We start from the raw sequence: 21,393 nt of genomic DNA on the forward strand, positions 1-21,393 counted from the left end.
AAAACTTCTGAAAAGCATTACCTTTGCAGGGAGCGCAGTGGCCTTTTTTCTTTCCATTCCTGTTTTGTATAACCTGTGCTAAATGCTGCTCTGTAACACTTGGACAGATTGAGGAAGAGAAGGATGAAAAGGCTGCAGACAGACTGCTGTTCAGCTACCTCACCCTGATCACCAAACTGACCAAGGACTGTAGTCTCCTGGAGCTCAGCAAGCCTCAGGACACACTGACCAACATTCTGCGTAAGACAATTGTGCAGCGTTTCTCAAGCTAAGGGTAGTGTAAGAAACTGGTCAAATAGAAATTGCTTGGTTCATTGAGCCAAGGTTAGCAGTGAAATTTGGTTGGTTTTAGTTGTCTTTTATGAAATGTTGTCGTGTTGGTACTACAATACTTGAAGCCTGATGTCATGCAGGTTCTAGAATACTTTATAATGATAGTTTGGAGCAAGCTGATAGCCGATTAATCGGCCGATACCACCCCCCCAAACTGTCAGAAATGAACAATCTTTGACTTTATTAGAAACAGGATAACTGTTTAACTGAACATCAAAGTCAAAGTAAATACCTAAATAAACAAATAAATCTGGAACTGAATATCAAACTGACTGATTCTAGTATGCAAAATAACACTGTTGGTAGGAGCTATATCAGAGTTTACCATAGCCTATTGTTTTCACAGCCAATATGGCCATTAAAATTCCAGAAATCTGGCCATTAGGAACAGCTACCAGACATATGTTTTATGGTCATATAATAGCCTACATTTAAGCAGCAATAAAACACAAGCGCTATGATCCAAATGTTTTTTATTTAAATTAGTCAGCAGAATGAACTCTTCACAATTCTTGCAAAATTAGCACATAGTCTACAACTAGGGCTGTCACAAATATTACATAATTGCCTGATCGCAATAATTTTACCCATATCACAATTATTTTATAGACAACTATCTTTTTGCACAATATTTGGATTCCAATATCATGTTTCCAATCTGAATGAGGGATTTTGAAGCCAATGTTAAAGATGTCTCAACAAATACCATGCGAATAATGTCAGTTTCCATAGGATGTCTAGGCCATGGGTGCAGAAGAGTGTTTGACAGCTCTGCGTAAAGTTATAGGCGCAGATCATTTACTGAAACTTGTTTGCTTCTAAATTAAAATAAATAAAATTAAATCTAGTTTAGAATTGTTTTGCTATACACCAACTCTGATCGACAGCAGAAAAAAATGCAATCAAGCATGTGTAATTTCCAACCATATTTCCTAATTAGATAATGCGCATTAAAATGTATGGATATAAATATATGTTGTCCCATTGCATATAAAACATGTATGCTCGAGTTGCTGTTGTGGGTGTGCAGCTTTTGAGTCTTGTGCCACGCTTAGTCATATGACCAAACACTCAGTCATTTCTTACTGAAACAGCAGAGGCTTACTGATTTCTTGGCAACAGATCGTATAGGTCACAAAATATTAGGCTATTTAATATTGAATCTATTTGTTTGGCATATTTTCCCACCGAAATACCAGCATTTGCTATCTAACGTAAACTCTGAGCTATGTATATATTTCTAGCTACTTTTACCCCATAAAGTCAGTTATTCCAGTTGAGAACCCTGATATTATATTGGAGAAAACCGCATGTCTGCATTCTCTCCAGAAAGGCGGCTCTGTGACCAGTAGAGGCTGCGTAGCCATCCGCCACTATCAGAGCCAAGTTCTGCCAATAGCAATAGTTTGTAAAACGTCCTATTGGTGCCGATTAATCGGTCAACCCCTAATGTAGATGCTAGAATTCTTCGAGCCTGGTATCATGTAGATTCTAGAATACTTAAAGCCTGTTGTCATGTTGGTTTTTGCTACCGAACTGATTCCGATGGTGGTTGCATATTGTACAACATAAACTGTGAACAAAACAAACCCACCCTTGACCAAGCTAAACTACCTCTGGTAACTGATTTATTGTACTGGGGTAACATTTCCTCTCCTCCAGGTCATATTGAGTCCCACCTGCGCTACCCTCACTGTTGGGTGTGGCTTACTGCCTCTCAGCTGTTCGGTCAGCTGTTTGCTGCCCACCGGCCAGACCAGCTGGTAGCTCACTGGAGAGAGAGGACCTCCAAGGGGGGAAGTGGCAAAAACGACACACCGGAACCGGTAGCGACCATGTTCCTGACCACCAACCTGGACAAGAAGGTGGAGCACCACTAGAAACATTGGCAAAAAGAATATGTAAAAAAAAATCAAGCTTTCCATTAAAAATGGAGGCATTGGTAACCATGTGTCAAGATACAATTATTGATTACTCTTTCTGTCTTATTCCCGAAGATGAGAGAGCTAGTTCTGTCGTTCTGCCATCAGCTCCAGTCCAAGTACTTGGACACATCGACAGGAGAACAGGTAAATGTGGCCATTCCTAAGCAGACAGAAATATTTAAGGATGAATTTCAGCATCATGTTTATTAGGCACTCCATGAAAGAAAGCAAAGTGCCACTTTTTTTGTGTTATGTAATGGATTTTACCCTAATAAATACATCCCAGGCCGCAGTTTGATTGACAGCCGTCTCCCAATTTTCTCAGGTGATCAAGAACCTGCTGTTTGTTGCCAAGGTGATCTACCTAATCTCGCCTGAGTCAGATGTCACACCTGCCCATGATGTAAAGGAGGATGAAGAGATGGAGAACGGGGGAGAAGAGAAGGCTAAAGAAGAAGTCGGGGAAGAGGAAGGACAGAAAGAGGAGGAGGAAGAGGATGAGAAGGAGGAAGACGAGAAGGATGATCGTCCTCCATCTTTACTGTGGATAATTAAGAAGCTGTCTCTGATGGCCAAGAGAGAAGCGGCAGACACACCCAAAATACCCCTCAAGGTAACCACGCCCATACAATACATAAAATGGAAATGTGTATTTCAACTACTACTTGTATTTCCCTGAACTAACGACCTGATGTATTTTGTAACAAGATACTTTAGAGCAACAGTCTTGATGTACAGTTGTGCTCAGAAGTTTGCATACCTTTGGAGAATTGGTAATATATGTACACGTCTTTTATTTCTTATGGGATTCACATTCAACTGTTGGTCATAACAGAATGTCACAATGATAAAACAAAACATGGCAACAACGAAAAAAATTAACTGACCCCTGTTCAAAAGTCTGGATACCCTTAGTTCTTTACTGTGTATTGCCCCCCTTTAGCATCAATGACAGCGTGCATTCTTTTGTAATAGTTGTCTATGAGGCCCCAAATTCTTGCAGGTGGTATAGCTGCCCATTCGTCTTGGCAAAATGCCTCCAGGTCATGCAAAGTCTTTGGTCGTCTTGCATGAACTGCACGTTTGAGATCTCCCCAGAGTGGCTGGATGATATTAAGGTCAGATGACTGTAATGGGCACTCCAGAACCATCACCTTTTTCTGCTGTAATCACTGGAGGGTCAACTTGGCCTTGTGCTTAGGGTCATTGTCATGCTGGAAAGTCCAAGTGTCCCATGCGCAGCTTTCGTGCAGAAGAATGCAAATTGTCTGACAGTATTTTCTGATAACATGCTGCATTCATCTTGCCATCGATTTTCACAAGATTCCCCATGCCTTTAGAGCTTACACAACCCCAAAACATCAGTGAGCCACCACCATGCTTCAAAGTGGGGATAGGCCTTGTTGACCCCTATCCAAACATAGCACTTACCATAAGCTCTATGTGACCATAAATCTCTATTTTGGTCTCGTCACTCCTAATTACAGTGTGCCAGAACCAGGCTTTTTTGTGGCATTGGCGCAGTAAAGGCTTCTTTCTGGCAACTCGACCATGCAGTTCATTTTTGTTCAAGTATCGTTGTATTGTGCTCCTTGAAACAACCACATTATCTTTTTCCAGAGCAGCCTGTATTTCTTCTGAGTTTACCTGTGGGTTTTTCTTTGTATCCCCAACAATTGTTCTGGCAGTTTTGGCTGAAATCAGTCTTGGTCTACCTGACTTTGGCTTGGTATCAAGAGATTCCTGATTTTTCCACTTCTTAATATGTGATTGAACAATACTGACTGGCATTTACAAGGCTTTGGATATCTTTTTATATCCTTTTCCATCTTTATAAAGTTCCATTACCTTGTCATGCAGGTCTTTTGACAGTTCTTTTCTGCTCCCCATGGCTCGGTATCTAACCTGCTCAGTGCATCCACATGAGAGCTAACAAACCCATTGACTATTTGTACACAGACACTAATTACAATTCACCTTGTGTGTCTGTAACAAGGCCAAACATTCAAGGCTATGTAAACTTTTGATCAGGGCCATTTGGGTGATTTCTGTTATCATTAAGATTAAAAAGGAGCCAAACAACTATGTGATAATAAATGTCTCCATATGATCACTATCCTTAAATAAGTGTTTTTTGCATGATCAGTCATATTTTCTAAATCAATGCCAAAATTTCACAATTTCTGCCTGGGTATGCAAACTTATGAGCACAACTGGAATCTTTGGGTGGAGATTACTAGAATAATTTTAGCCAGCACGCTTTGCTAGACCAACCTCAACCACAGACTACAACCACAGAGCAAAATAAATAAATCCAAAGTCGATTAACAACCACATACCCCAGTCATAGTAAGAAAAATAAAATGGATTAACAATATCAAGAATGTTGAGGTTAAGAATGTTGTATTTTCAAACGTATCCAGCTCTGGGACACACTCGCCACATGACCCCTAAGATGGTGCATTGAGAAACATCAGTAATTAAGTTGTTTTTTCCCCTTATTTGTACACAGAGAACTTGTGTGTTTAAGTTCCTTGGGGCCATAGCTGTGGACCTGGGTAAAGACCGCCTAGGACCATACCTCACCACCATCATTGCACCGCTGTACAGAGAACTGGACAGCACTTACGCTGACCAAGGTAATATTACACTAGCTGTGTTCCACTATCTGCCTAGAACGATTTCACATAAGGACTGGTGCTTTATTTGATTTGTTTTTCCCTCCTCGCAGACCCTACTCTAAAAAACCTGTCACAGGAGCTGATTGAGCTGCTGAAGAAGCAGGTGGGGCTTCAGACCTTCTCGCTGGCCTTCTCAGCCGTACAGAAGGACGCCACCCAGAGGAGGGCAGCCCGGAAGAAACACAAGGCCATGCAGGTATGTAGTCCACTTGCCAAGGCCTTCATCTGCATTAGTAATGCTAAACACAGAGAGAAGCAACTGTATATCAGAAAAGGAAGGTGCCGTTTTGTCCCTTTGCGTGTGTTTAGATCATAATCAAGCATCTCACGTTTTTTGGTTTTTATGTCCTATCAGGCGGTGGCTAACCCAGATGTCGCCGCCAACAAAAAGATGAAGAAGCACAAGAACAAGATTGAGGCCAAGAAGAGGAAAATAGAATTTTTGCGGCCTGGCTACAAAGCCAAAAGACAGAGGAACTCGCTCAAGGATTTGGCCATGGTGAAATGATGGACCAAGTGACTATGAAAAAGCCTAATTGAGAAGTGGACAGTCGTGAGTCAACCAGTGGAACAGTGATGAAGAGATTTCAACTATCTGGGCCATTAGCGCCATTGACTTGGATAGACATAATTTTTCTCATCATGGCATGTACAAGAGGCCATGTCCATTTAGAAGTTAAATTGGTTATTCAGTATAATTACTTGCTGATACAGTTTGGAGTTTTGCGAGCCCCATCCAGTTGCATACAAAAAGTGGCGGAAGCCATCAGTAGTGATGCCTAAAAACATTGCATCCAAGGATTGTTTAAAAAAAGAATTAAGTGCAAATATAATATTGGTAATTGACTGAAATTCGCAATACTGGGTCCTCGAACCAAAGTAAAATAAATACACAAAACAATTTTTATAGATTGCCTCAAACCAATATGAATCCCAAACCAGTGGACAGTGTTAAAATTGTGTGAGCCCTTATAGGCATTATAGATGCTAAAACTGGTTATGTCCAACCGAGGATCTGTGTACATGTCTGGCCACAATCTCTGTATTTCCCATCTCATGGAGGTGAGAGATCTAAGATTGTATGTGTGTAGGGATTTATTTGTGCAGTTTAATGTAAAAACCTACTTTTTATTAAAACATTTAAATTCACTCTTTTGTTACTTTTTTATTGAAAAAGTAACATTGTAGTCAGACTCTGGCTCTATAATCTTGGAATGTCAGAATTGGCCATAGTGGGAGTGACCTTAACAGGACTTAACTTCCTGAGTAATGTGTTGCTCATTTAATTTGGGATCATCACTGCTCCAAAGTAAAGCAAAACAATGTATGCAGACAAAATGATTTTATCAAAGGGTTTTGTACATGCTGAGTCTTTTATTTCCCATAGAAGGTCAACATTGACATCAGCCTGGTCCATCTACACATCTGGCTATTAAATTGTTAGAAAAGCATTAAATTATCATTTTTACTGATGCAGAATCACTTGACAAAAAAGGTTTATATATAATCAGTTTTACTGAGGGTAATTTTCACTGTACAAAGGTCATAAATATTCATTGGAAATTTAGCATACAAATCAAGCAGTTTAGTGTTCAACTAAATGACTGGTATAAACACCAAAGCTGAATTCCAAGTTTGAGGATTCCAATGAAAAAAAGCTAAAGTAAATTACAAACCCAAAGCAAGTTTCAGAAATGAAAAAGTAAAAAAGTACAGATGATTCAGCATGAGTAGTACAATACAAAACAGCACCAGCTACACTAAAAATTATAGTCATGTCAGTATCATGGGGTTTTTAATCAGGTCCTATTTCTTGGATGGGGACACTCAGTTCTTCACCAGTGTTAATGACAGTGATTTTGAGACAACTGGGAAATCGAAAATAAAACGCCTGAAAATAAGATGCCTGATCTTCAATTCAGAAAGTCTAAACTCAAGGACGATCCCAGAGTTACCAACTTAATGAACGTTGGATTAACTATTGTTCCCAGGTTATTTTTTATTTCTCTTGATAGCACAGAAACCCGCAATTTACAAGTTCTCAGTTGTCTTTGAATGTTCTGTTTACACATCAACAAGAACTGGAATGGTGCACAACAAACGGCAAAGCTCTACATGACTATATAGTACTACACCATCCATTAAATGGGAGCCCTTCACCTACCTAAACAGTATCATGTTCACCACAGGGTTTATGGCTGGGGTGACAACTATATTTTAGGATGGAAGTACTACACTATTTTGGAGCCTCTATCCCAGACAAGAAGGCATGGAAGGGCTAGGAACACCCAAGGCTTCAGGCATTAGAGGCCAGGACTAGGTAGCAGGGCTATTTTCAACAGGCACAATGTTGTAAAACTTTCAGATTGAAATGTAGAACAAAAACATGCCGTGCAGAATAAGGAATTGTGTCCTCTTCATTCATGCTCTTTCTAGTTGCGTCGCTCCACAATGTTTGCCTACTAAAAGTGTCCTGGGAGTGCAGTGACCGGTCCTCCTGAGTGGTCCAATCAGGAGGTCTTTTGTACAGGAGATCAGGAGTATATACACAATGCAAGGGGTGTGTCTTACTGTCGGCTCTTCAGGGCTTCCACCAGCCTTAAGAGAGGAGATCAAACACAGTTGAGTAATGGCACACAGAAACGACGATGACAGTGTTGCACAATGTTAACGGGATTAATTGACAAAGGGGTGATAAAAAAAACTGGTTTCACCCTTCTTCTAAAAAATTTTGAACTTCCAGTGATTGTGCTTTGTGGTTATTCATTCACCCAGTGTGAGTGTAGTGAAGTGTGCCGGAAAAAAGAGCAGTGCAGGTTATACTTGGAACCGAAGGCTAACTCTTACCACTCCATGGCCTCGTCCAGGCCTGTGCCCTTGGTGGCGGAGGTCTTGAAGATCTGCCATTTTCGGTCTTTGAGGGCAGGGAGGCCTAGGGAATTGGCAACCTCTGCTGGGGTCATGGCCTGCTCCATGTCCTGCTTGTTGGCAAACACCACCAGAATGGCTTTCTTCAGCTCTTCCTCCTGGATGGACACACAGATGGTATAATCCTTCACGCAGACTAAATACTTTCATCAAATTGACTGTGGCCAAATGACTAATTCCCTACAGTTTCCCTTAAAACCATCTCGATCAAGGTCACTACACTTGCCTACAGTACAAATGACACTTGCACACTTTACAAACGTAATGGACTCCTCCATGCCACAGGTCATTTCCTCGTCACATGCCAGAACATACCTCCAGCATGGCAACCAGCTCTGACTTGGAGATGCCCATCCGGTCTCGGTCACTGCTGTCCACCACATAGATGACAGCGTCTGTGTTGGAGTAGTAACAACGCCAGTATGGCCTGGGAGAGAGATGGAGTTTTCAAAAGAGAGGTTTTTGGGGGAAAAAATGCTTAGAGAAGGCAAATGAAATGAAGCCAAATCCTCTGTACATTGTAAAGAAGCATGGAACCAGGATATCATGCCACTTTGAGGAAGCTTCGGTTTACATTATATACTCAGCAATATGGGTGTACACCGAAACAGGAAGGGCCCATGTTTTCAATGGTTACCTGATGCTTGTCTGTCCTCCGAGATCCCACACCTGGAACTTCAGGTTCTTGTATGTCACAGTCTCCACATTGAAGCCAATTGCTGTGTGACAATGGCAGGGATTATGTGAAAGAATTCACTTTAACCATCCCTGTCATATTCATTACATTATTGACACATGGGTGGGAAGACTAAATTAACCCATTGTTAAGTACAGAGGATTGGATTAATGCTGTATGCACCTGGAGCTAAGGCAGTATGTCCTGTGCAAACTGTATTCTCAAGTATAAGGAAAACTATGACTTACTGGGAATGGTGGTGACCACCTCTCCGACTTGCAGACGGTAAAGGATTGTCGTTTTACCAGCTCCATCCAACCCTAGGATCAGAATCCGCATCTCTCTGGTGCCAAACAGGCCAGAGAAAAGACTGGAAAACCACCCACCTACAACATATGAATATGATTAATTGTACTGCTTCTAATAGTAATGCTATTGTAGCTATTGAGGGACACCTGTAGAACCAGGGTCTAAACTGGCTTTGTTTGCAACTAAGGAATTGTCTCCAAATTAGTAGTCAGACTTGAAGACATTCTTACATAGGTGGAGATGAAACCTAACCCCATTAGAAGGTATTCAGTCTTGGCAAAAACAGGTTTACTGTCAACAGTCAAGTGTATAATGAATAAACTCTACTTACTATCTCGGGAATTGTATTGAGTTTGTTGAAATTAATGGATATATTAAATTCCCAATCCACAGAGTTGCCTTTGTGGGCGGGAAACATGTTAATGCTGAGCCTGGCTACCTTTGAGTAGGTTTAGGTTTCTTCTTCACCTATGTAATGATGTACAACACTTTAGGATGCCGACAAGTATTCGATAACTAGTGAGACAGTTCCTTGGTTGTGGACAAATAATGGTCTGAATCAGCAAACCTCTGATTACGGCATTCAATTAAAGGGGCGATTAAAATGTACGTTTTTTACTGTCCTACTAGCATAAAAACAAGCAAAAATCACCAGTAGACATCTGCAGTTAATATTTAAAATAATATTTTTCGACAAAATTTTTGTCTATCAGTTTGCATTGCCTTGTAATCCCCTCACACTCGCCACTCTATCCTTCCCACCATATACCACCCTGGACCAGCTAGTACTGTACCGGTTTCGTTCGGTAAGGGAAGACTAGGAGGAGAAAAGTCGTTATTGTTTAGAGGCAGGAGTCTACACAGTGCCCCTTACATAGGTTTAATGATACAACTACCGCTGACTGGGTGCGCAGACTGAGCACACTGCTGTCTTTTAGATGGTATAGCCTGTGCCACCACTTTTAGGAGATGTCAAGCAGGAGTGGTGTTCATGGGGCCTACACGAGGTTGTCAGAGCCACATTCCAACTTTCGAAAGCTAAAGTGAAAAGTAAACTGGTTGGTTGGTAGTCCGGCACAGCAGAGAGCCAACTGCAAGTAGGCGACAGACTATGCTTACACATACAGCAGCAGCGAGGTAGCAGCACAGCTAGCTAGCCGGCTGGCTGAATGCGACTGGTTGACGAAAGGCTAACAATTTAGTGTATTTCTGAATCAGGTCCAAACTAATTAAGTGCCCTATAGTGTCCTAAGGATGTGATGTACTACTACCAGAGTCAAATTTGCTATATAATGTTAGCCGTTTGCTAGTTAAACTGCATTGCTTCTGCTGCTGCTGCTGCTGCTACTACTAGTAGTACTGTACTGTGAAGCTAGTTGACTGACTTCGACACACATGCGAAGTTAGTACGTACATCATCATCAGTTAACTTACTATGAAAAACAATGATGTGCAAACGCAGTCTAGATTTGACAATATGTATTGAAACATTGCTAGTTACCCATTATGAAGACACCAAAGTGTTGATCAACGATGTTGTAAATCTTTATGCGGGACCGCTTCCGTAGCTGTTGGAATTCATTGACGTGTCGCAGCTACACGTCATTCATTGAAAGTCCGGTTTCGTTGTCGGTATATTCAACACAAAAACAAACATTTGAAAAATGTTAAGTAATTCAAACACAATTGTAGAAAATCATACATTTTTTTAATTATAAACTGATTGGATAGTATTTAGTTGCAGTACAAACAATATAATGAATGTGCGTTGAATGAGAGACCTAGAACGAGCTGTATTCAAGATTATAAGTGTTTCAACCGGTTTACACAGTTTGTTGTTGTAGAGTAAGCAAGAGTGCTGGAAATAGCTCGAATGATGCTGTGCAATCTTGAATGCACCCCAGAAGAACGGAAGAATAATTGATTGCAACATTGCACATCATTAGATGGCGGTAAGCAAAAGGTGATATCCGACTCAAAATATACAGTTTTGGATTTCTAGGGAATCAATTTAATTATTTTATTTTCTATTGCTTGTATGGATTTATTTCATCCAACGCATAGCTAATGCATTGCGTATGGAGTCTTCCCTTCGTGTCTGTGCACACGATTTTCTCATATCCTACATTTCTTGAACACTGAGTCAAGCCGGGGTCGCTGACCGCTGAGCCGCAATGGTGGAGAAGTCTGACCGGGCACCTCTGCTGGACTGGGAGGAGGTTCCTTCGACAGAGAAGCCTGTTCCAACACCAGAACAGGAGAAGGAAGTCAAGGTGCCGAGCCCCACAAACAGTCGGGCGTTGGGATGCACTGCACCGGGGATAGGGTGGAGCACCAGTCCGGGGGGTCCCATGTCTTTAACAGCAGCAGTCTCTAGCACCGACAGAGCAGACACAGCTCTCTCTTGCAGGAGCATCGTCCACACCTCGGGGGAATGTGATGCTCCTTGTCAGGATAAGGATGCCCATACCCCTACCTCAGGACAAGGAAAGGACCCGCATGATATCAGCATGGTGAAATGGGAGGAAAAGGATCAGATTGTGGCCGTGTTTGTGGTAACATTTGATACAAGATCAGGTGAGTCAAGGACCTCAACTCGTTTTTTCGTGCTTTGCTGCTGCACAGAGCACCTGCATGGTCACACCCATCCATGAGGCTTAAAGCATCCATTGTTAATTTTTTGTATATTACAGAAAACCCCTACTGATTTTTATTTCCATTACCATTATATAAGAGTATATATATTACACTTGGTGAACTGATTAGAATTAGGAAGGATAATCAACATCTCAACCATAGGATGCTCTGGTCAGTGTTGTTGGTGTTCTTGAACAGAAAGGTCCCCAGAATATATTCTTACCCAAGAGCCCCAAGTCTCAGGGAATGTCTGGACTCTTGCCACACCCTAACGGCTTCGCTCTGATATTCAGATTTCTTTTCAGTTTTTACTTTGACCAGTCACTTTGATCAGTCACTTTGTATATTGTTTTTCTCAGCCATCTTTTAATCATATTTTCATATCCCTTGTGTGTATTGCAAAAATAGCAATTTTCACATTACTGTCCCAGTACTGATGGAGTGCACTGTACTTCTAAGACAGTCTGGGACTTTAAATTCTTAATGAGTTTAAGGAAAAGGGGACAGAGAGAGACAGTGAGCCTGTAGACTTCCACAGAGATTGCATTACTCATGTAATCAATGAGCCCATTGACCTTATGTGGCAATGCCTGCCTGTTCAAGTTAGGCGTTTATGGTTGTGTGTGTGTGTGTGTAGGTAACATGTTGGAGTGGTGCCTGCCAGGGGACATGAATCTTGATGGAGTTGAATTCAAGGCTATGGCCAGTGGCTCCCACAGAGTCTCCAGTGACTTTATGTAAGTAGCTTTTTTTTTTTTAAATGCCTGTAAACTCAACATCAAATCTCAGTAATGAGTAGTTATCGTCTTTCACCTGCCCAGTATGTTGATGGCAGAGTAAGTTGAGGGATTGGAAGCATAGAAGCAAATGTGAAGGATACTTTAGACTATTGAGAAGCCCCTGTGGTTCCTTGGTAGGTCAGCCAATATCAAGAGCTATTCGTCAGCAGAAGGCCTGCCAACTGGCAGGACAGTATGTTCCACTAGCATGACTCATTGTTATTTTTCTTGACCCCTCCAGATACTTCCGTAAGGGCGGATACTTTGGCCTGGCGTGCTTCGCAAACATGGCGGTGGAGAGTGCATTGGAGAGAGGTGCCAGGATGAAATCTGTGGGTATTTTGTCAACCTCATATACTCTGCTGTACCGATACATGGGCTTCCTGGAGCACCAAGTCAGGTAAAACCCTTTTGAGTCTGTTCCACTCTCCATCTCTTATTTGGTTGCTGCCTCTCACTCATCATTTTTTCTCCTCTCTCTCTCATACTCTGGTACCCCATTCTTTCTTTCCTCTTTCTTTTACATTCTGGGTGATTCCATTCAAATACTAAATACAGTTCAGTTTAGGGTAAAATAACAGCGCACATTATGTACACAGAGACCCCCATTTTATAGTGATCATGAGTATTTGGACAGTGGGATTCATAGTTCTCTCCTATTAGTCAGTTGTGTTTGTTTGCATTATTAGTCCAAGAACAAGAACACAGTCAATGTCATTTGATTCTTGGTTTTTCATTTGATCTTGTTTTTGGGGTGTTTGAAATCACAAAGACCAGAGTGTCATTGCGAAACACGCTCGTCATCATGACACAGAATAAATCGATCACAGACACACACCAAAACATTAGGTTTGTCAAAATCAACCATAGAAGAAAGCATTGAATAGCGCAGCAAATTAACTTCTACACCAAGAAAAACCTCTTCAGTAGATGGCCAAATAATGCTTATGATAATGAAGAGAAATGTAAATAAAGAACTTTCCGATGCATCAGGAACAATCTTCAGGAGGCAGACTTGGATGTGTCAGTACTACCACTACAAATACTGGAGTGCAAGTTGCAAAAACACTATTTAGCATCAAAAACAGGATGTCCTAAAAATAATACCAAAAAATAACCTGCAGAGTGATATGTTGTAATATGTTTGGCATTTATGACTGGCACCAGAACTGGTTATCTTGTCTTTATTGGTGATATAACTGCTGATGGCAGCAGCAAGATTAATTCTGAGTACAAAGACATCTTATCTGCTCAGATCCAACCACATGCCTCAAAACCCATTGGGCAACTTTTCTCTTAGCAGAATGACAGATATACCTCTTAAGCAAACAATTTGTTTTTAGGGCCACATATTCTTACCTGGTTAAATCACACCTCGACCTGAATCCTATGGAGCATGCATTTCACTTGTGGGCAAAAATGCCCCAAAAAAACATGAAAAGATTGAATCATTTACAAAAATGTGAGGGGTGTACTGACTTTTTTGAGATACTGAATGTTATGTGTTACCCAATTTGTCTAGGGGTTACAGCAACTTAGACTGTGATCTGTCAGAAAAAGCTGTCAAACAGGATAGACTGCATCTGAAATAGCACCTGTTCACACTATTTTTGGCCATTTCTGACCAATCAGGGTGAAAAACAGGCCTTTCTCTTGCTCTCATTGGTCATACAGACTGATAACTTGTTTTTCACAGTGAAGTTACATATGTACACCTCATCTGTCAAGGAGACTGTGGTTTCATTGTTAGGCCAGGGTGGATTCTAACATGATCTATCTACTCTGTGTGCATTGTTTGAATGCACATGCAAATGTTCTGTTGACAATTTGACATCAACAGAGGATTTGTGTAGTAGTCACACACACAGATTGGAATTTTAGGTACCAGCACTCCCAGACAGTCCTGTGAATGTTAGCTAAAGTTAAAGTTGAGCTAAACATCTCTCAGACAAAATCAATCAAGCAAATGTATTTATAAAGCCCTTTTTACATCAGCAGTTGTCACAAAGTGCTCATACAAAACACCCAGCCTGATGAGCACCAGTATGAGCATATCCAGAAAATAAACGTGAGATATTAAAATGACTCAGGTACAATTGTTAGGTCAGGGGTAACCTGCACCTATTCTGATATGTCGTGACCAAGTAATTCACCCACTAGACTCCTAGACATTCTCCCAGACAGATTCACAATGGCTTTGTATAAGATTTTACAGATTAGCCCAAATCTTGGATTACCGTTGGTCAATCTAGGATACATCACAACCCCCTTTTTGTGAATCCCAATCCCAGTCACAAACCCAATTTTTTCTCTCTCACTCTTGCTCTACAGAAATGCTACACTGCTTCTATGCATTGTCTATTCTGTTTAAAGTGTATAGTGGCTGACAGAAGCATTAACCTCTGTGGGCTTTTACACATGTTAGCCCATTACAAAATGAAATCAAAATGGATTCAATTAAGGGTTTTTGCCTCTGAACACCCAAGTCCATAACATAGAAGCGAAAAATAATATATAGAAATAGTTCTGGATTAATGACAAATATAAAACGAGAGATTTGATTGCATAAGTATTCACCCACTTTACCATTACAGACTTGAATGAGCTGAGGTGCAACCAACTGCCAAAATTAATGAGTCCATCTGTGTGCAATTAAGGTGTTTCACGTGTTTTCAAGGTTATATACACTTCTCTCTGGGAGGTAACACAGTTGGTTAGTAATTCCTAAAAAAAAATGACAATGTAAATGAACAAACTTTCAAGTAATATCTGGAATAATGTTCTTCAAAAGCCCCATTCAAGGGGAGGATGTATTAACATTTCCAAGGTATTGAATGTCTCCCGCAGCACAATAAAATCCAATAATAAGAAAATTAGAATATGGAACAACAGGGAATAAGCCTAGCACAGGTAGTCCTCAAAAACTGAGTATCTGGGCGGGAAGGGCACTTGTCAGGGTGGCCACTAATGGGCCTATGGCAAGTCTAAAGGAGTTACAGTCTTCCACTACTGAGCTGTGCATACTGCTACAATAGCCTAATACCAGATATCATCTTGAAAACACCATCCCTAACCTGAAGCATGGTGATGGCAGCTTCATGGTATGGGGATGCTTCTCTGCGGCACAGACTGGGAGATTGGGCAAGATAAAGGGAAGGTGCAACATACAAGACCTCAGACTTGGGGTGAAGATTAATCTTTTAGCATTACAATGACCCAAACACACAAGACAATGCTGGAGTGGCTTCAGGTCAAGTCTGCGAATGTCCTTGAGTGACCCAGTCAAAGCCCAGACCAGAATCCAATTGAGAATATATGTATTGCTGTTCACCAAGGGTCCCCATCCAACTTGACAGAGCATGATACATTTTGAAAAGAGAAATGTACAGAAATTGCTGTCTAGATGTGCAAAGCTGGTAAAAACTCATACAAATACACTCATGGCTGTCAAAAATGCTTCTACCAACTATTGACTCTGTGAATACTCTTTTTATTTAAAACAATGTGAAAATGTTATTTTTCACTTTGACATGATGGACTTTTTTCTGTTGGTCGGTGGCAAAAACGTGTAATTAAATCTATTTTGATTTCATGTTGTAAAACAAAGTATGTTCAAAGTGGGCAAATTCTTTCGAGAGCCACTGTACGTGTGCATCTGTGCGTATATCTGTCTGTGTCTGCACATGTATGTTATCTAGGCTCCAACTGAAAACACCTGGCCAGTACTCCCCTCTGGAGGCATTTTATGAGGATAAGAGAGCAGTGCTGCCCCCTGATGGGGAAAGCGTGGTTACTGCATGTCCTGACAATGCCTGGGGAGTAGCGCTCAACCACTGCATGCACCCGGAGATGAAGGTGAGATGGTTTGCTATTAGAATAATTAATGGTATATTTGCAATTGTGTTCTTGTGCTTCGAGGGATGATGATGTTGGTGGTGAAAAAGATTATCACGATGATGATGTTGGTGATAGTGATAAAAATGATGATGTTGATGGGGGTAATGATCAAGATAATGAGAGATTATGTTAAGGATGATGGTGGTGGCGATAATGACAGTGATTACAATGGTAACTGGTGGTGGTTGTGGTGGTGATGATGATAGTAATGGTGATGATGGTGGTGAGGGTGATGATGGTTATGGTGATGATGATGGTGATGGCTGTAGGTGTCCTCTTTCCTCAAGATCACCCACCCAGCGGGCTGCATGTCCCAGTTCATCCAGTTCTTTGGGGAGCAGATCATGGTCCTGTGGAAGTTAGCTCTGTTGAGGAGGCGCATCCTCATCTTCTCACCTCCACCTGTTGGTGTGGTCTGTTATAGAGGTGAGCAGTAGCATTTTCCCCTCATCGCATTAACAACTAGCAGCCTTGGTACTGGCTAGGCAGAGATGTGTTGTCTGATGGACATCCAATGCAGTTCTTATCACACTTGCTCAACCAGGAAGCCTCTAGACCCGAAAGGTCACACAACGGAAGGAACACACTTTCCTTCTAGCTCAATTAAGCATACGGGAGCTAAGGCCGCCTCAAGGAGTTGTTAGAGTGTGATGAAACAAGGCAACCATATTTGATTACTTACCACTCAAACCTGGACAGTGCCGGCCAACTGCACCGCCCACCGAGGATCATCACCTTACTTGGACAATAATTTGGATTGTGATTTGTGTTGAAAGGTCTGAGACTTGTGTATAAAGGTGAGGATAATTATCATGTGACCAGAGTGCACTGTTAACCCCGATTGTAACTTTGACCCTAAACCTAACAGACGAGGGGTGTGGGCAATATATACGGTGCCCTCTTTGGGTTCCCTTGGCACTGACAGTATGCCGAGCCCAGGATTTGAACTCCTGGCCACAATGACAGAGGCATTGACTCCTGGGGCCCTTTGCTACACATTTAGATTTAGCTGTGTGTGACATTTGTAAATGTATTTGTAAATATTTTGGCAACATTTAAGTTCATTGTTCATTTCCTGTTCTCCCTAGTATATTGCTGCTGTTGCCTGGCCAACGTGTCCATCCCAGGGGTGGGCACAGCGGTGCCAGAGTTTCGCCCATTCTTCTATGTCAACGTGGCAGATATCGACACCCTGGACACTGAACTGTCATACGTAGCATGTGAGTGTTAATAGGCCTGGGAAATTTCTGAAACTTAATGTGGTTGAAAGAAATATGGGGGTGGCTTGCAGAATTCTTCTGCTTCCACTTATTCCATATCATCTATGCAGAGGAATGAGAAGACACAGACAAGGCATTTTGCTGTTGAGGTGTACTCACCTTAAGCCGACTCTAACTGTGTGTGCTTGTGCGTGCAGGTACCACAGAAAAGATCTTTGAGGAGAAGAAGGACCTTTATGACGTCTATGTGGACAACCAGAATGTGAGGACGACCAGAGAGAGCTTGAAGCCTTTGCTTCGACTTAGCCCCGCAGACAGGGAGAAGTACCGAAAACTCACTGAACAGAGGTACATTCCTCTTAAGAAAACAACCCAGGGTACCACGAGGAGGAAAAGGAGGAGGATGGGGATATTGAGTATATTAGTGAGGGTTGATTATGATGATCTTGTGTCTGCAGGCAAATGCTGTTATATTCCCAGGAAGAAAATGGAGACTGTGTATCCAGTGAAGAGGACCACTTCATTCTGTGTGTATATACTACTATGACTAAAAACTTTGAAAAGTCTAAACTTTATGAAACGTGTATTTGAATGAAAAAAACAAAAAATGACAATTTCTTTGTGTTTCTAAAACTGTCGGTCCAGTAATGTCTCATGTCTTCCCACTGTTCTGTAGGTTTTTCCTGGAGCAGAATAACCGCATCTTTCAGATACTGAGTGAGGTGGCCGGGAGCCCTGAGCCCACCCTGACCCAGGAGAGTGTCAGGGCAATGGGTCTGGACCCTCATGGAGACAGGCTCTTTTTGCTCCACCTGCTGGAGACATATGGCTATGACAGCCTTCTTGTCACTGACCACCCTTGCTGCAGCTAAGGTCTGGGGAAGGGCAAACTGACTGACCTACAGGTTCTACCAGTCCAGAGACAGTGCAGACAGTCTGGATTATATGAGTCCACAAAGTTTTTGTCAAGGCTCGACTAGGACGGTGTTGAAAAATGGTCTCATATTAGGACTATTGATCTAGGAGTTGTATTGCCTTTCAGGTATTCATTATAAATATACAGACAGGGAGCCTGATCCCGGCATATAATTATATCGACAGGGAAACTGATCCTATCCTTTCATTGCCACTGGAAAACAAATACAGGGCCAAATGGCCAAGGGCCATTGGGGCAAAAGAACCAAACCAATGAATGACAAGAGTTGTTGAACAAGAAGACCTTTGGAAATTTTCTGCACTGTTCTATGATGTTTTTAACTCACACAGTCTGGATAATTAACCATCACCTTCCTGCCTGTCAAATAAGATGTACAATACAGAGGAATGTAATTGGTGTTAATACCCTCTTATTCTGGAGGTGACACCACATGAAAACGTCCCGGAACACACTAGAGATTCTGTGCCTCTGACGAGAACTTATCTAATGAAGTCATGCTAAGGTTTCCTTTGGTTTTCGAATGGGGTATTACCTAAAGTTGTGAATTGGTTGTAATGTTCTAAAATGGAAGGACTTCTCAGTTCTCTTAATGGAATTTATTATTTATTTGTGTTTTCAAGAAATCACCAAGCTGTTCTGTGTAAATAGAAAATTATTGGTAGAATGTGTTTTATGACAAGATTCCTTAAATGTGCTACTTTGCCTAAAACTTCTGGTCAAGCATTGTATACAAATAGTACTCCATCGTCCATTATCATGATACTAAGTATACAATTCTACTTCACACTCAGATTTAGTTTCTGTTGAAATTGGGGTCTGGGCGTACCAGCAGACTTTCTGATGAAGTCCATCAATGTAGGAATGTATCAGCTTTATATATACATTATCACTCATTGACTTTGAGGTTGTGGGTTCTAATCTTAATGTGTAAGTGTTAATATTTTCACCACACTCTGTGAAATATACAATGAGATAGGTGAACACATTTGATCGTGGTGGTTTAATTGTTACATTGCCTTCAGACAGTGTTGGTTCAGACCTCATCTCTTATGCCAGTTGTGTAAGTTTCAGTAACTATTGATGTGAAACATGAAAAGAAATGTATTAAATGTGAAGGAAGCAGTGTAGTGGTTTAATCTCTGCATTGAAACTAAAATTCAATTTCTTCTTCTTTTGTGTACGTTTCCACAAGTCTTGATATGAAGAAAATGGTGTTAAGTCTAAAGTAGTCTTTGTTTGTATACATTTATAGATTCAAACCCAGGTGCTTGCTCTGGAACATTGTTTCCTACCAAGGACTCCACTGTAAAGCATGTCAATGCCCAGCTTGGTCTCAAACCTGACGTTGCATATAGTATGTGTAAACCTGAGGGGTATACTACGAAGCAAGGTAACTGGCTTATCGAGGTAACTTAAGGTGTAACTTGGTGACATTGGCCGTAACTTCCCGTTTAACCCGTACTATGAAAGCATAGCATAGCATAGCATAGCATCATCATCTTCCGCTTATCCGGGGCCGGGTCGCGGGGGCAGCAGTCTAAGCAGGGATGCCCAGACTTCCCTCTCCCCAGACACTTCCTCCAGCTCTTCCGGGGGGACACCGAGGCGTTCCCAGGCCAGCCGGGAGACATAGTCCCTCCAGCGTGTCCTAGGTCTTCCCCGGGGTCTCTTCCCGGTGGGACGGGACCGGAACACCTTCCCAGGAAGGCGTTCCGGAGGCATCCGAAACAGATGCCCAAGCCACCTCAGCTGACCCCTCTCAATGTGGAGGAGCAGCGGCTCTACTCTGAGCTCCTCCCGGGTGACCGAGCTTCTCACCCTATCTCTAAGGGATCGCCCTGCCACCCTGCGGAGAAAGCTCATTTCGGCCGCCTGTATCCGGGATCTTGTCCTTTCGGTCATGACCCAAAGCTCATGACCATAGGTGAGAGTAGGAACGTAGATTGACCGGTAAATCGAGAGCTTCGCCTTGCGGCTCAGCTCTTTCTTCACCACGACAGACCAATACATCGACCGCATTACTGCAGAAGCTGCACCGATCCGTCTGTCAATCTCCCGTTCCATCCTTCCCTCACTCGTGAACAGGACCCCTAGATACTTAAACTCCTCCACTTGAGGCAGGCACTCTCCACCAACCTGAAGTGGTATGCTTTTTATGTGATCGCAAGTAATTAGCAAAAAATACTTTGTCTATTTTTAATATGCAATATACTGGCCCTAGGCTATATACAGAATATTTTTTTTCCATAGGAATCCTGAGGGTGATTGGTGCAATTGACTGTACGCATATCCCCATCAGAGCGCCCCTGGGAGAACATGAGGGGGGTTATGTGAATAGGAATTCATAGGAATTCAGGCTAAATCATTTGTGCTCCTAAAAGTTTTGTTTATACTGCTATAGTTTTTGTATATAACCTACATTTCTACTGGATAGCGCACTGGCTTTACTCTCTTTCCACTATAGCTCTTTCATTATCTGTAAGAAAAACAGTCACAGAACAAAACTTTTACCCACACAAATGAAGCACAAACAATCCTAGCCTATTTTGCCGTAGTTTTGCGTTGGGTGGGGGACAAGTTTTACACAGGTAAAATACTTGTAATCATTTATGTTCCATTTGTGCTGCTGTCATTTTTTTCAGATATTAGCCTTATAGAATATTTTATAGATAATACCGAGATCACTCAGCCCCTCAACATACTCCAAATTCACTCAAAATAGCCTCAATTGTTTGTGTTCCATTTGTGCCGGTTAAAGTTTCAAATTTGCGACTGTCTTTCTTACCGATACAGTTGAAGAAGTAATGACAGAGCTATAGTGGAGAGTAAAGCCAATACGCTATCCAGTAGAAAAGTAGGTTAAGTACCAAAAACTGTACCAGCAGAAACAACAGACTATTTTGGGTGCATGTGAAGTATGTTGGGGGCCTAAGTGATCTCAGAATGACCAATGAAATATTATTTTATCTAATAGATGATAGCAGCACAAACTAACATTTTAAACCAGCACAAATGGAGCACAAATTAAAAAGCCTATTTTGAGGCAATTTGGAGCAGGTTGGGGGACTGGT

General features: G+C 41.7%; 3 protein-coding genes across 3 annotated transcripts in view; 2 read left to right on the forward strand and 1 right to left on the reverse strand.

Moving 5' to 3' along the window:
- The window catches only part of utp20 (UTP20 small subunit processome component), a 31,207-nt gene extending 25,119 nt beyond the window's left edge, over positions 1–6,088 (forward strand). Inside the window, exons 52-58 of the mRNA XM_010886865.3 lie at positions 108–240; positions 1,996–2,198; positions 2,331–2,402; positions 2,584–2,871; positions 4,771–4,897; positions 4,990–5,135; positions 5,295–6,088. Of these exons, the coding sequence (XP_010885167.2) occupies positions 108–240; positions 1,996–2,198; positions 2,331–2,402; positions 2,584–2,871; positions 4,771–4,897; positions 4,990–5,135; positions 5,295–5,447 (1,122 nt within the window). The 3' untranslated portion in view covers positions 5,448–6,088. The remainder of the gene's footprint in view (positions 1–107; positions 241–1,995; positions 2,199–2,330; positions 2,403–2,583; positions 2,872–4,770; positions 4,898–4,989; positions 5,136–5,294) is intronic.
- Positions 6,089–6,438: 350 nt separating this feature from the next.
- arl1 (ADP ribosylation factor like GTPase 1) lies at positions 6,439–10,440 on the reverse strand. Its single transcript, NM_001304187.1, is given in 6 exon segments — positions 6,439–7,537; positions 7,787–7,965; positions 8,183–8,294; positions 8,505–8,586; positions 8,792–8,929; positions 10,354–10,440. Coding segments are annotated over 6 exon segments (546 nt in total). The 5' UTR covers positions 10,358–10,440; the 3' UTR covers positions 6,439–7,506.
- A 250-nt stretch (positions 10,441–10,690) lies between these two features.
- On the forward strand, positions 10,691–19,445 carry LOC105020133 (DENN domain-containing protein 11). The gene is made up of 9 exons (XM_010886868.5): positions 10,691–11,429; positions 12,127–12,226; positions 12,510–12,668; positions 15,967–16,123; positions 16,453–16,591; positions 17,254–17,385; positions 17,583–17,733; positions 17,844–17,912; positions 18,062–19,445. Exons 1-9 carry the CDS (start codon positions 11,027–11,029, stop codon positions 18,255–18,257), a joined length of 1,506 nt encoding a protein of 501 aa, XP_010885170.1. The 5' UTR covers positions 10,691–11,026; the 3' UTR covers positions 18,258–19,445.
- The last annotated feature ends 1,948 nt before the right edge of the window (positions 19,446–21,393 follow it).

This window comes from Esox lucius, chromosome 23 (assembly GCF_011004845.1).
Source record: "Esox lucius isolate fEsoLuc1 chromosome 23, fEsoLuc1.pri, whole genome shotgun sequence".
Taxonomy (NCBI): domain Eukaryota; kingdom Metazoa; phylum Chordata; class Actinopteri; order Esociformes; family Esocidae; genus Esox; species Esox lucius.

Bases quoted from the DNA above. Each gene is read 5' to 3' on its own strand.
- LOC105020133 (XM_010886868.5), top strand. From the start codon at position 11,027: ATGGTGGAGAAGTCTGACCGGGCACCTCTGCTGGACTGGGAGGAGGTT. The intron at 12,669-15,966 runs GTAAAACCCTTT...TATGTTATCTAG, and splicing joins TTCCTGGAGCACCAAGTCAG to GCTCCAACTGAAAACACCTG. The intron at 17,734-17,843 runs GTACATTCCTCT...TTGTGTCTGCAG, and splicing joins CGAAAACTCACTGAACAGAG to GCAAATGCTGTTATATTCCC.